Raw genomic sequence first — 15,365 nt, 5'->3', positions numbered from 1 at the left:
TTTTTCTTTTTTAAACTCTTAAAATAGGATATAGGAATAAAAACGTGTAGAATCAGTGAAGACATGGTCTCAACAACATGCTGGTTATTTACAGTTCTGTTGAATTTTTCAAACGGGAAGCTAAGGATTAATATTGCATAATACTAAAGAAAACAGCTATCCTAACTTCTGCACTCAAAAGTTTGAGTATCTCTTCTTGTTCTTCACAACTGTGCTTGTTGTGTGTTCAGCTGCTAATAGCTCTTGTGTTGTTTTAAATCCCAGAACAGGGTGGGCAGAGAAGGTAACACCATGGAGTCATACACCAGGACCATTTTAAAGATGAAAGACTGTTTCTCTAAATCTTGCTCTGTACAAAGCTGAATTTGTAATAAAACATCAGTACTATGTTGTTCTATCTCTGCTCACCTCTTTTAAAAGTTTTTGGCAACTGATAAGTACATTGTCAAATATGAAATGTTCTTTTGATTTAAAAACCAATATAATGTTGTAATGGAAAGTACTGTATTTGTATGTTTGTCATTTGTTGACAGAAAATTGGTGGTCTGTACTTGAAGCTCCATTGTTCCTCAAAATAGTGGAACTCTACAAGGATGTTGTGGTCCACCTCTTGAAGTTGTATAAGATTGGCATTCCTCCATCCGAAAGAAGAATATTTACAAACTTTCTACACACAGCTTTCAGAGTTCTAGAAATACTGCACAGGGTATGTTTACGTCGATTTAAACCGACTACCTTATCTGTTTGTTTTTTGTCAACATTGTGTGCTGTGTAGTTGTTGAAAGTTAAGTAACTAAACAGTTTTAAATATTTAAACTTGACATCTACGGAAGAATCTGTAGTTGTTTGTTTTGGACCTAAAAAACATTAGAATTCTGGATTCTAATCTGACATGGTGATGGAATTATCTAATTTCATGTGACTAACCCAAGCAATTGCATCTGTGAGGGCATGTTGGGAAGAATTGTCTCTTACTTTGGAAACGATAGTGAATAAGGTCAAAACTGGAAGGTAAAAGCACGTTGCATTTTGAGGTAGGTTTTAACAGTTTTACCAGGATACATATTTCTTCTCTGATGTGTTTACTCAGAGTGTTAGTGTCTTAATTTAATACGTGAAAATTAATGAATTTTTGAGTTTTGAACAAAAATAGCCCAAATGATTCAGAGTAACCTGACTAAACATCACAAGCCAGAGAAGCTGTTGTGTGTAACTGCTGCTGAAGTTCCCCCTCTTCATCTCCTCTTCCAAATTCCTGGTTTTTTGAAGCCCAACTCTGACTAATATGTAGTAACAATGTAGAAATAGATTCATGAACAGTTGGGCAGCAAAGTAGGTATATTGACAAATTCTTAATGATTACCAGGTGTGAGCTAAAGTAAGAGGAAGAAAATCAGAGGAAAACGTATCTAGGATATTTCACGAATTTACTGTTTTTTTTTTTTTTTTAAATTGTTATTTCCTTTTTGGGGGGGTTTACTTGGGGGGATTGGATTTCTTTGGTGGTTGTTGAAGAAAATAAACTCAGATTATCCATTTATAAAGGTGACATCCTGTCTTTCTGTTTTGATAATTAATGGTGCTTATCTGTCATTTTGAAAAGCAAATGCAGTGCATTTTCTGGGAAGGCTTGAGGTTAGAATTACGCTTTCTATAAGGGTCTTTCTGTCTCTTACTTTTCTAAGCTTAGTATTTTTTAATGGAAATTGTTCCTCACATCCCAGGTAACTGAAATAGTATTCATTGGTAAGACCGAAGTTCTTGAATTGTAGCTCTTAAAATTGTACATAAGCAAATGCTATTTCTGTGTGATCTCATGATGTGTCAGAGTTGCAGCACTGTTTTTGTGCAGTATTGTACACTTAGTTATTTTTCTTTGCTCCTTGGGTGGAATTGTGAATAATCCATGTTTCCTTATCTTTGCCACCGTTTTTGTCTGTTTGTAGGCATTGTTGTTTTTCAAGAACTTTTTAGTGGCTGGGTATCTGTAGCTGGCATAATAAATGCTTGAAAAATAAAGAAAAGAGAGTCCTTTTTAAAAAGATGATGCAGAGTGATAAACTTTAATTTCTTTAGGTAAATGAAAGAGGACAAGTTATCCAGTATGACAGATTTTATATTCATGAAATACAAGATTTGATAGATATCAGAAATGACTATGTCAACTGGGTCCAGCAGCAGGTATTTGGAATGGTAAGGCTTCTTTTGCTTTAATTTCATCTTCCTTTTCCATCTGGTTTTGTCTTCTTATGGAAGCCTGTAGATTCTCTAAATATGGACGCTTTGTTTTCATACAAGCATGATGACAGACGGTGATAATGAATGACTCAACTTATGTCAGGTACTAGTTAAAGAAGACTGTTAAATTGGTACCCTGCAAGAAACACATCTTTCTTAGGACTGACACCGTTGAACATCTTAATGGATTAGTTAAAAGGCGACTCAGAATGCTATCTATTAAGGTTTGCCGTATCAAAAAAGTTCGGGAAGTGATAATTCTTGGTAGGTCAGCATCTCAAATAACCTGAGTTACTGTGTGAGCTACGTTTGGTCAGAATAATCAAGACTTAAAGAAAGCTGAAAGTGTCCTGGAAAACTAAGTCAGGGAACAGATAATAAATATCATTTTCTGTTTATCACTGTGTAGTGATAAGAAGTGAAATAATTATTTCTTGGATCTGTAAACAGAAGAGTGGGAGTGGGAGTTAATGGACACAAACAATCACTTGGATAAGATTTTGTCAAACAGTTCTTTGACTTCAGTTTTGAAAGAATAGAGTAGGTTAATAAACTTATTCCATCTACATGAGTGTAATTCTTCTGCAGCAATATGTAGAAGGTCCTGGAAAGGGGAGGCCTACTTTTGCTCTGTATTTGATAAATACAAAGCAAGTTATAGCTGATCTACTAAAGAATATAAAACTTCAAAGTAAAATAGCACAGCAGGAAAATCATGGTGTAAAGAAATAATGAGTTGATATTGTAGTCATCACAAAACTTTGTGTCAGCCAGGCATTTCAGAAAAATAACTTGTGCTTGATGTAGGCTGGTGTTGGTTTCTGACAGACATAGTGTATTAAATGAGATACAGAAGGTGTAGGTAAATACTGCAATGTCTTGGAAGTAGAGGCAGGTTGTATATGTGGAATAGGAGAAGAGTATGCTGGTGAAGGATGCAGAGAATCAGAAAGGTGATGATGACCTTCACAGCTATGCTTTACGTAGATGTAAAGAAACTGGAATTGTATTTGTCATGATCAGGGAAAAGAATTCCGAGATACAGGAAAATGAGAGCTGGAAAATGGAATTATTTTTAAGTTTGAAGCTCCATTTGTCAGTCAAATCAGAAGGCTTGAGCAGCGTCTTTACAACAGTGAGAAAATACTAGATACTGATTTCCCTTTATTTGTTTATTATTTTGTCATGTATGTATATGTCTAAGTCCAGTTACTATGGTTTATTATAGGGCTGAAAGAAATTCCATGGGACTAGTCTTGTCTCCTGCATCAGTGTTCTGGATGGCCTTTTCTTGCCTTCAACTCCACTAGTTTCTTGTGCTTTTGATTGTAAGACAATAAGAAGCCCCACTTGCCTATTGAACCACTAGTAATGAATCAAAATTTCTTTTGCCACTGTCACTTTTTTTTTTTTTTTTTTTTTTTTTTGTATCTTGAGACAAAGCTATTTGCTCACTTCCTTGAGTGAAGTGTGGAAAGAAAAGTAACAGACAAAAATGTAAAAGAATAGTTCTTCAAGAATTTAAGAAGAAAAAAAAAAATTCTGTGCTTTCAACAAAAGAGAAATTGGGGAATGTTGAAGTTACTGAATAACATTCTTAAAGGAGTTGAGGGAGAAAGTGTTGTAGGAATAAATACAGCAACAGGAGTACGGCATTGCATAAATCTTCCTGTGAGAAATAGACTGCTGAAAGTGTTTCCTTTAGGAACTAGGGATATGGAGGGAGCACGTTTTACAGAGATGATATTTTGGCCATCACCTTGTCTGTGCTGTAGATGTCTACATGTTGCACTTCAGAGACTTGTGTATAATCACATGTCACATTTATTTATTTATCCATCAGGTGCATGACTTTGTTCCTTAGCAGAGTTACCTAACTTGTTCTGAATGTCTCCACACAGTGCTAGCAATGTGTATCGGCCTGTCTGAAATTGCAAAAGTCAGTTGATTTTCTCATATGTAGTATTGTAGGTCTAAATAATTCTTGAAATGACCAATTTTTTTGTTATCTTAAAATTTTTACTCATTTAAAATGTTTTGAATTTAATGAGACATGCTATAATCACTTCCAAATGAAAATATATGTGAAAGCAAATGTCATTTATTAATGTGTGGGTATAGTCATTTAAAAGGTGTTCTAGTGCTCTCTTTTAAAAACACATACAGGGTGTTGAAAGGCATGGTTGTATTTGGTAGAGTAATTATAATGTTTACAATGCTTATCAGTTTTTCAGTAAACATTCTTTTTGGGGCTAAACAATAATAAATAATAATAGCTAAATAATTCTACATCAGAGATGAATAATTAATGCAGACACTAATGCTGCTTTTTCATCTTAATTATTGCTGCCTTTGTGCAAATGCTGTCATAGGATGTCAACCATGGATTAACTGAGGTAAGACGGGTTGCAATCTGGTTTCTTTTCCGGAATGTAAGGAAATCAGAAACAGGAGTGCCTAGGATTGTATGATGTATTCCATTAGGAGTAAAGCTTTAACTTGTTAGGACTGTAAACTGAAAAGGTTTTTATGGGGCAGAAGTATGTAATTCTGTTGCAAATTCAGAGCAGAGTTTGAAAACCAAGACTTGTTTGGTTACCTACTGTCTGTAACAAAAGGAGTGAGCTTAAAAAGAAGTGAAATTAAAACGTGTAAAGTGGGGGTGGGTTTTTTCTTGGCTGAAATACTGAACTATTGAACATCTACTTAACTTTTTCTGAGATATTTCAGGTCCTCTCTTGACAATGAATAAAGGTTTATTTCTCTTCTCAGTAAAAGAGATGTATTAAATGAATATAAATGTAATTGTTTTTTTTAACTGCTGTTGTGGGTTTTCTTCAATAAACAGAATGATGACATGGTTCTTCTCGTTCTAGCTAACAGACATGCCTGTTACCATTTGCACGTACCCATTTGTTTTTGATGCCCAGGCAAAGACGACTCTTCTGCAAACAGATGCAGTCATGCAGATGCAGGTATGAGTCAGTTTTCAAAGATCTAACTTACTTTGGGTTTAGTTCAAGGCTTTGGAGGGTTGGTGTCCATTTTTTTGTTGTTGTTGTTGTTGTTGTTGTTGATCTCATTTGCTCCCCACTCTGCCAACAAAATCCTCTTCTCCATGAAAGTAAGGGATCTGTTTTTTCCCCTCTAAGTTATATATATGACTGAAGCTGTAGGAATCTCACTGAAATAAAAATTAATAATTATATAAATCCATTGAACTTCTTCCCCTTTAATTAACTGGATGTATTCTTTCACATGTTAGCCCATAGTAATAAGGTACAAACAAAACCAAACAAAAATTAAAATCACTTTTTAAAAGCTCTTTCACGCCAGATTTATGTTAAACACCTTAGGCTTCGTTTGCCTGTTAAATGAAATGCATTTTTTGTTTTACTGGGAGCAGGGAGGTGCTATATATTTTTTTCCTTTTTGCTTCCTTTTCTTATCCAAAATATTTTACCTGGAATGTCAGAAGCTGTACTCTCTGTTCCCTAAGTGTATTAATGTTGATGAGACTAATAAGTCAAGGAAAAATATTGTCTGAGGTTAAAGAAATAGGAAGAAAGCTCCCATAATAGGTTGTTACACTGATGCTTCTGACCTCTTTAAGATGAGAGCGATGGATGTTTAGTGTTGATAGGAATCTTAAGTTACCTACTGACAATTACATTTTACTTTTTTTTCCCTCCCTTCCAGATGGCTGTTGATCAGGCTCACAGGCAGAATTTGTCTTCTCTTTTTCTGCCAGTATTTGAATCTGTTAACCCATGCCTGATATTAATGGTGAGGAGAGACAATATTGTAGGAGATGCTGTGGAAGTCCTAAGGAAGACAAAGAGCGTAGACTACAAGAAGCCACTGAAGGTACTACCAGTACATACTGATCTGAGCATCTTTCACTGATGTGCTAGTAATTAAAAATGTATTTTGGACAAACATTGTTTCATGTTTCATTTTTAATTCTGCGCTAATTGAAATGTGTGTTTCAGGTTATTTTTGTAGGGGAAGAAGCTGTTGATGTTGGGGGTGTTCGCAAAGAATTTTTTTTGCTCATAATGAGGGAGTTGCTAGATCCCAAATATGGAATGTTCAGGTATTATGAAGAGTCCAGGCTGATTTGGTTCTCTGATAAGGTAGGGTGCGATCTACAGTCATGAATTTTCTTTCAGTTTAAATATTTTGTTAATTATGTATGGACATAAGAATTTGTGGTAGTTTTATTTTGAGAGGAGAAGCTGAAGGAAGTAATCTTGAAAAACTGTAATTTTTGCTATTGCTAGATCAAAGCTTTCCTTTCTTTCCTTTTTTCTTTTTTCCAACCTGATTCCTTGCCTTACTCCTTACCATTTGTCTGCGGTTGAGGTGACTTTGGTAAGAAGATGTGCCAACTGACTCCAAAAGCAGAATCAGAATGGTGGAGAAAATTGATGTGGCATGTCAAACCTTTATTTTCTGTGTTCATTCACATTTATGGGCCTGCTTTTTGGTAGTCACCTGGTTGTACTTGCTAGGAAGTTTTGATCATTGACTTTTTAGTCCTCTTTCAGAGGTACATGCTAAATAACTCTAGTTAGCACTCGCTTATGTCACTGATATCTGGATATTAATGTTTCCACAATTGTGGGCCAAGCCTTAACGGTTTAGTCCAAGGAAGTTAACAGTGAGCTCCTCACCCCTCCTTCCCAATTAATTTAAATTAAAATATATTTAAGGACTGAGTACTGTCATAGTAAGCCACCGACAAAAATGGAGTCTTTATATGGTAGTTTCAGCAGCATGCGTCACTTGGAATACAAAACATGTTGCATCTCAGTTGTTTTTTTTTTTAATATCCATACCTCTTTTCTGGACTATAACTTATTAAAATAACTTGTTTTAAAATATTTTGTCTGTTTTCTGTTCTTAGACCTTTGAAGACAGTGACTTGTTTCATTTGATTGGTGTTGTCTGTGGGCTAGCAATATATAATTTTACTATTGTAGACCTTCACTTCCCTTTGGCTTTGTATAAAAAGCTGTTGAATAAGAAGCCATCCCTGGACGATTTAAAAGAGTTGATGCCAGATGTTGGCAGGTAAGCAAGAAAAAAATGAGTGAGATTAGGAATAGGAATTAGTTTTGAATTCAACACTTTCCTTTGAAGGTTTAAAGAAAATGCATGCCATTCGCACAGGATAAACATCTCAGAGTAACTTGTAGCTGTCATGCCATTTCAAATGTGTGCTGTTGTTAAGCCACTGCTTCTCTAAGTGTTTGGTTTTGATATTCATCTCTCCTATGCTTTATTGTCCTACAAGAATCTTTGCAAGTTGAAAGCTTTGAGATTCTGCTATTAATTTTATAAAATAAATGTGAACATAATCTTAGTTCTGTATATTTTGCTGGTCTGAGGAGATGTTTTCGCTTATTTCAGAGGCAAGTGCATGCTAAATAACTGCACTTGAACAGGTAGGGTTTTCAGATGGTGTGGTGGAGTTGGTGTTAGATTGCTTCAGTGTTGTGAATGCAAAAGGTTTTCATAGGTCAAGGAGGAACTGAACATAATAATGGAAAACACCATCAATGATTAATAAGGACTTAGCACCTCTGTCTTGGAAATCCTTCCCTGACCTGAAGCTAGACGTCAGGGTATGAGTCTTGTCTTAACTCCTGGAGAGAATCAAAAAGAAACAACAGTACAAGTAATAGGAAAACCAAGCCATTGTTTATTTAAAGCTTTGCATTCTGTACTTTTGAAAGCAATGTGATTTGCTTGAAATTTTCCAGCACTGCCCTGCAAGTCAGCAAGCTATTAACTGGAATGTAATAGTAGAACTTTTTTGTTCTCCTCTCACTGGTACAAGTACCTTGTAATTTGTTTTTCAGGGGAATGCAGCAATTACTAGACTATCCAGAGGATGACATAGAAGAGGCATTTTGTCTTAATTTTACTGTAAGTTTCTCATTACGTTGGAAGTTTTGATTTGTTTTACTAGTAAAGCTTGTACTGTGTATTACAGCTTCATCTGGTGGATTGCTTAAGCAGAAGCATTGGCTGCTGATGGTCATGAATTGTAGCATTCTGTGCTTAATATGCTAAGATCTGTCTGCCATTTACTATACTTAGCTAAGAGGTGGGAAGAAATCCTCTACACAGTAAATAAAATTAATACTATTTTTGTTTTAAATAGATCACTGTGGAAAATTTTGGTACAACAGAAATTAAAGAACTTGTTCCTAATGGTGCTGACATTCCTGTAGTCAAACAAAATAGGTAAGTGTTATGGATCACAGTGTAGTTTGGTGTTACTGTCTGTTTTGGGAGCATAACTGGGCTGCTATAGAGATCCTTTGCCAAGTTGCTGCACTAGTGAGGGGAGGCAAAGCTGCTGTTGTTTTTGCAAGCTGTTCTCATGTGTATTATGTAAATAACTGTTGTACTTAGGGACTTGACATCTAAGGTGGCTCAGTAAGCAATATCTTTTTCACTTTGGCCTCAGAAGTATTTTGAGACTCTGTAGTGCCCATTTGAATACACGATCTTCATTTCAGAAGGCCAGAAAGTTACTGAGTCACAGTGAACACATCAACTTAGATGTGACGACTCTTGGTATGTGAAATAGCATTTCGGAGAAGTATTCACTTTGTAGAACAGATATGTTAGTCTGTTATTTAGTGTCATGGTCTGATGAGTATGTGGGGTGTGGTTTTCTCTTCCTTTCCTGGATTCTGTTAATTCTGTTTTATAAAAGCAGCTTCTCCCACCCTGTGTTCCCCTTCTGCTCTTGGAGGATAGATAGGATATTTCTGATAATCTCTGGTGCTAATATTTTTGTGGAATATTATCACTTTCCTATCCCTTGTTGGTCATTCCCTTCATGTATTTTCATCAGTGCTTTAATCTTTGTGTCTTCTATGAGCTTTCACTTCTTGAGTGAAAGGAGAATGAAACGGAAATGGCATACTGTGTGAGAACAGAACATACCTAGGCTGTATGTCACAGGAAGGGAGAAAAAGAATCTTTGGGTATGTTTTGGGCAGTGTTTTCTGTGAGTAGCTAAGTCCCTTGTAGAGGAAAAAGCAATGAGAGAAGATTGAAGGTATCACAAACTCTGTGCAGTGAGAGTGCCTTCATCCTCCTGACTCCTCATTACTGGGAGAGAAAAACATTGGTTCAGAGCTCTGAGTGTAGTCCCTGAGTGTAGTGGCAAGACTGAACAGCTTCACTGAAGGGAAAAGCAAACAAGCACAGTAAGCATCTAATGATGCTTGCAGTCACTTCTTACACTGGTCAGCTTTTTTCTCTTTAATCTTTGGCTGATAGCTGAAGATTTATGGTGCTTTATCTTAAACATGATATTTTCTAAGTTCTGCAGATGTTGTTTGTTCTGTCACAAAGTGACAGAATTGGAGTTGAAATATGAGAAAAGGTTTAGAGTGTCCATGGAGTGTATGCTGTGCTGTCATCCCTGGTTGTCTGAAGAAGTCTTTTTGCTCAGGGCCCAAATATTCTATGATTTTTTAAATTCAGTTTGAAAAATGTTAGTGCAGAGTATAATTATGTTAATCAGTTTACTACTGTCAGTTTTCTGTCCACTGTTAATATTCCACAGTGTGCCTAAATTAGGGAAGATATGTTCTACAACTTAATAATGTATCATCAAAATGCTTCGATGTTTCTTTAAATGATCGGTGATGTTATTCAAATAAGTGAAGTCACTGTGCCAATGCAGAAGCTAACAGCGTTAACTAGGATCCTTTAATAAATAAATGAAATTATAATCAATATTGTATCAGGAGATTTAAACTACTAGCTTGTGCTGAAGATGGTGTTTGCAGTAAGAGGAGAGAACTCCTGGTACTGAAGCATGGATAAGACAATCTGTTTCTCAGCATCCTAACTTCTTTTTCCTGATTCTTTTTTTTTTTTTTAAATGTGTAGGACTCAAATGTCTACTTGAAATTGATTTTCATTTTCAGTGCACATATGGTAACGCTTTATAATAAAAACAGAGCAAAGCCAAAATATACAAATCTTGGCACTAAGTTGGCTTCAGAACACTGTGTACAACTCCAAGCCTTTGAGTGTGTTGCCGTTCAGTCCAGTTCACTGTGATGCATACAGTGATGTCTGAAATCTGTAACGTAAAACATTCTTGGTTTTATCTTGTACATTACAGGCTCCGTCTTGGAAAAAAAACGTACATTTATGTGCTTTTTTCATTCAGGTCATCTTCACTATGGCTGTAATGTGGAGCACAAAACATAGTAGCCTAGGATCCTTTTTGCTCAACTTCCCGTGAAGCTTTCTGTACTGAAATGGCTACTTCTGTAAGGATAGAAGGGTGACACATTTGTTTTCCTCTCCTCTCAACATAATTATTTTTTCTTTGTACAGGCAAGATTTTGTAGACGCATATGTGGATTACATCTTCAATAAATCAGTAGCTTCCTTATTCAGTGCATTCCATGAAGGCTTCCACAAAGTATGTGGAGGTAAAGTTCTTCAGCTCTTCCAGCCCAGCGAGTTGCAGTCCATGGTAATTGGGAACACAAATTATGATTGGAAAGAACTGGAGAAGGTAAAAACAAACAACATAGTTGGCTCTTTGTTTCATATATTTTTTTAAATTTCAAGATGCAAGAGTTATCTCAGAGTATCATTTTAAGCTCTGTTTTCTCTGTTAGCATATGGTATGTCAGTGCCAGCCTTTACTGGATAGACTGCATAACTGAGAATCTTCTCGTTTTAAGTTGTCAGTGAATAAAGACATTAAGATACTATTTGTTTTCCTGTTTAAAGTTCCCTTATCTAATTTTTGTAGGAAATCGGAGTTGGGGGGATCAAAGAGGAAGAAAAATTGCACAGAACCGAAAGGCAGTTGTAAATTTAAGTTAGAAGGGGAAAAGTGAACAAAATGCATACAGCTGATATAAGTAGATACTCCTGGTTACTGAAACTCACTGTGAGATTTTGTTACAACTTCTATGGAATCGAGACTGCTTTGAGATAGATCCACTTGTCCATATAGTTGAAGTCAGACTGAAGAGCTGCAGAAATTTGACCCAAGGAAATGGCAATGTGTCACTTTCAGTGCAGTATCCCTTGTCACAAACCGTGTTCTTTATACTTCATTGCGGCGTTATCATACTGAGAAGTAACTTAATTTCCTGCTCACTTTAGAATACGGAATACAAAGGAGAATACTGGGCAGACCATCCTACAATTAAAATATTCTGGGAGGTTTTTCATCAGTTGCCTTTGGAGAAGAAAAAGCAGTTTTTGTGTAAGTATTCAAGAGTACTTTGCAAAACCTTCTATCTGAACAGGATCACTGATTTCAGGTTCTTGCAATAAGAACAGTAACAGTGTGATTAACTCCATATGGAGGGGAAAAATAATCAGAGTAAAGCAATTGATTATAAGCTTGTCTGTGACTTTCGTGGAGCTGTCCTGAAAAGTTTTGGGTAGTGGAGGTTTATAAGATCACATTGGCCAAAGCTGCACTTAAAATAAAAGAATTGCCCAACAGTGTGAGCTACTGATGGCATCTGTCTCTGCTGATCACAATTTTTTCCCTGTGATTTGACATCAGGTTCACATTCTCTAGTTTTTTTCATTGTAAACAGGTGGAATAGCAAAATTATAACTGATTGTCATTACCTCAAGATGCTGATGTGAGGGGAAATATACAGGCTAAGGCAAGGGAAGCTTCTTGTGAATGAGCTGATGTTGAGAATCACTTGCTTACTGAACAAACTAATTCAGGATGCTCAGAAGTACACTAAAGGTACAACTAATGAATTTTAAGTTACCAATTCTGATCTTAACTATCAGGAACACTGGTTTCATACGTGAAAATGAAAAGTTTTCCTTTGTGTACAACATGTTAGGTTACGGTGGAGGCTTCACTTAAGCAGGCAGGAGATCAGGCTAAGACATTGCTTGTTTTCAAGTTTATCTGAACAATTTCAGCATGAAAAGCTAAGTACAGCTGGAATAATTGAGAAATATAAATAAGGGCTAGAACAGCCTATGTGGAATACACAGTGTTTTATCTTAAACCGCTTTCAGGACTTTTTTTTTTTTTTTTCTTGGCAGTGTTTCTGACAGGCAGTGATCGTATTCCAATCCTTGGAATGAAGTGTCTTAAACTAGTCATCCAGCCAACAGGAGGTGGAGAAGGTTATCTTCCGGTAGCTCACACTTGCTTTAATCTTCTTGATCTTCCAAAATACACAGATAAAGAAACACTAAAATCTAAGCTGATCCAGGCTATAGATCACTATGAAGGTTTCAGTTTAGTATAACTTCAGAAATGAGAGATCTGTGTAAAGTGGGATCATTAAACTAACTTCTTGTGTCTTTTTTGTGGTGGTAAATTCAGTGGATTAAATGATGGAGATGATAATATAATGGATTATTTGCAAAATGTTAAGTGGTATGGTTATTCATTGGAGCCAAAAAATGAAAGAAAGAAAGGGGGGGACGAAAATGAGGAACTGTCTTAATAAATCTTGTACAAAACCATGTTGATTTTGCCATCTTGCAATAAAATGAGAGTATTGTGAGTGGGAGTCAAGTTTCACTAACATGAATTAACACTTCATCTTATGCAGACAATTTGGCGTGTGAGTGCATGAGAGACTTGCTTAAGTTTTTCAAATCACTTAGTAAGAATATTTAAGTCTTTCCCTGATAAATTCACCTGGTTACTTTTCATTTTGTAAATAATAAATTTTTGTGATAAAATAATTATGTTCCAATAGCAGTATGGTTTCTATTGCTTGTAATTAAATATGAGCTTATTTTATGGCTTTTAACAAAAAGAGTGACTACTCTGATTTCTGAAGATATATTTTTCTGGTTTGTTTTAAGAACCTTAATGAAAATTATTGTTTGAAAGATATTCATCTTCACAGTGTACAATCCAACAAGTTCCATGAAGCAGTCACTTTAATGCTGATTAAAAAAAAAAAAAAAAAGCCAACAACGAAAACGCATCAAAAACCTGCATACAATGGCATTTTTAATACATGGATGGACAAGCTGACTTAATTCATTGCTTTATTTTTAAGGACTGATTCTGTAAGTGGACACAATTATAAAAGAGGCTAATTTATCACTGGGAACCTCTGCAGCCATGTGTCAAGAATACAGTTTAAAAGAAAAAGATGCTCCCGACAGTTGTTGCTGTCAAGAGGTTAAACATTTATTTTTAAATGCTGAAAGTGTAGTTTATGGTTTCTAATACAATTTTCACTTTTTTCCAGATAAATGCATTTGAAATAACTCTTTAACACCCTTTTTCCCTTTTCTTAAGATTTTATTTTTAGTATAAATACCATGAGACAATTGTGCTTAGCTGGACACTTTTGGAGTTGACTTTCCTTCTCTGGTTAAATTCCAGATTTTGTGGTGTTAATGCATATGATGTGACTTGCAGCTGTGAAACAAATATTTATTTTTTTTAGATTTTTAAATGCAGTGACAAAAATTCAAGCTATAATAAAAGTCTTGAATGAAAACCTTTGTTGACTGATGTGTATGGATGCTTGCATCATGCATCAATGATGCATTCAATGAAAAGGTAATGTTGTGCAGTAAATCAAGAGTGCCAGGTTCTCGCGTTAAAAGTAGAGAAATTGATTCATTACAGTAAGTTGTTGAACTTGTCATTAGATGTAGATATACAAAGCAATCAGTGCAGTTAAGAGCATTCTTTCCATAACTGTTTTTACAGCATTCTGATGCAATGTAACCTCTAATAATTTCTTTACATGCAGCCTTTATATCTCATCTTTTCCAACATGTGTTACTTGGCTGGCAAGTTGTCCCTGTTGTGAGATATGAGAATCTGACAAATGCTGCAGCAGCTTAAATTTATTTTGCGTGGGAGAAAGGAAGAAAAAAAAAAAGTACATTATGCCTTCATTTTACCAGGTAATATTAAAACTTCTGAGATTATAGAACACCAAACTTGTGAAGGCAAGTACTTGGAAATTAGGAAGTGACAAGCATCAAGCTGTCTCATTTTCCCTTGTGCATTATTACATGAGTAAATGCTGTTTTTTTCCCTGATGTCCATGGGAGACCCTTCCTTCACTCAGTGCACCCAGTTGACATGTGCATTATTTTTCTGTTCAGTTGTGCAGGTCTGATTCTAATGCATATCATCTAAACCCAGCACTATTTGTTTTTTATTTCCCTAAAGGTCATTCTGCCATATTGAATTCTTTATCTTATTAATCTGAGAGATAAGCAACAGCCTTATTCTGTAGATGAGATATTGGATTGAATTCTGTCTCCAACTTATTGAATGTTTATTTATTAACATTATTGACCACTTGCTCAATTGAGGATGTGCTAGAAAACTTTAGATGTCCTTCATCTTGGAATTGTAGTTAATGTTTACTAAAACTGCTATGACAATTAGTACATATTTCTCCAGTATCAGAAAGACAGATGTGCTCTCTTAGAACTTCAGTAGAATTGATAAGCCTCGTGGGATTGAATGAATGGCTAAATTTCACATGGAAGGAAGCCCACTGACAGAGCAGGATGAGAGTCACGTTCCTTGAGACTGCACTAACCTGAAACATTTTTGCACTTTCAGCCTTGATTCTATCCACCTCTGCAAGAAATGGAGTTGGATCCTACAGAACAGGATAATAGCTGCTAAACACTCCTGATTATGGTGCAGGTGTTAGCTCGTTCAGTGCAGTGAAACAGGTGCTCTGTTACCAAACGTTACGCAAGGTAAAAGACTTTTATGCAGTACTAGAGCAGTGACTAGTCATTATGTTACTTCTGTCACACAGGTGTTGGTACTTACCTTGTCCTTAGGTCTGCTAGTGGTCATAACAGCTGTGTGAAGGACTTAAGCCAAAGCTAAATGCTTACTTGTTTCATCTGGTTAAAAAAAGTAGGTGGCTGAAGTGTTTTCTCTCCTATTTGGATCAAATCGCATTTTGCATACAGTATTGAATGCTGTGGGCCGTGTGAGGAAGAAAAAAAAAATCAACTTCCGACTTAGGTGAAATTGCCATGGTGTTATGGAAGACAGATACTTTCCTCCTTCTCACATCTCCAATTAATCAGGGAAAACCTGTAGGCTTTCAAAAGGATCATGTGAACAACTGGGG

The 15,365-nt window shown here is 35.8% G+C and overlaps 1 protein-coding gene across 5 annotated transcripts in view; it reads left to right on the top strand.

Annotated features, from left to right (window-relative positions):
• The window catches only part of HERC4 (HECT and RLD domain containing E3 ubiquitin protein ligase 4), a 31,622-nt gene extending 17,874 nt beyond the window's left edge, over nt 1–13,748 (top strand). For 4 of the 5 annotated variants that reach the window (XM_085229108.1, XM_085229109.1, XM_085229111.1 and 1 more), the window contains exons 15-26: nt 534–706; nt 2,077–2,193; nt 4,611–4,634; nt 5,115–5,213; nt 5,938–6,105; nt 6,231–6,374; nt 7,148–7,314; nt 8,106–8,172; nt 8,411–8,493; nt 10,618–10,801; nt 11,404–11,506; nt 12,322–13,748. In XM_085229108.1, the coding sequence (XP_085085234.1) occupies nt 534–706; nt 2,077–2,193; nt 4,611–4,634; nt 5,115–5,213; nt 5,938–6,105; nt 6,231–6,374; nt 7,148–7,314; nt 8,106–8,172; nt 8,411–8,493; nt 10,618–10,801; nt 11,404–11,506; nt 12,322–12,530 (1,538 nt within the window). In that variant the 3' untranslated portion in view covers nt 12,531–13,748. The remainder of the gene's footprint in view (nt 1–533; nt 707–2,076; nt 2,194–4,610; nt 4,635–5,114; nt 5,214–5,937; nt 6,106–6,230; nt 6,375–7,147; nt 7,315–8,105; nt 8,173–8,410; nt 8,494–10,617; nt 10,802–11,403; nt 11,507–12,321) is intronic. The other variant, XM_085229113.1, reaches the window with a different exon arrangement.
• The last annotated feature ends 1,617 nt before the right edge of the window (nt 13,749–15,365 follow it).

The sequence above is a fragment of the Meleagris gallopavo genome, chromosome 8, assembly GCF_905368555.1.
Source record: "Meleagris gallopavo chromosome 8, MGAL_WU_HG_1.1, whole genome shotgun sequence".
Classification (NCBI taxonomy): Eukaryota; Metazoa; Chordata; class Aves; order Galliformes; family Phasianidae; genus Meleagris; species Meleagris gallopavo.
This window is presented reverse-complemented; position numbering and strand designations above follow the sequence as displayed.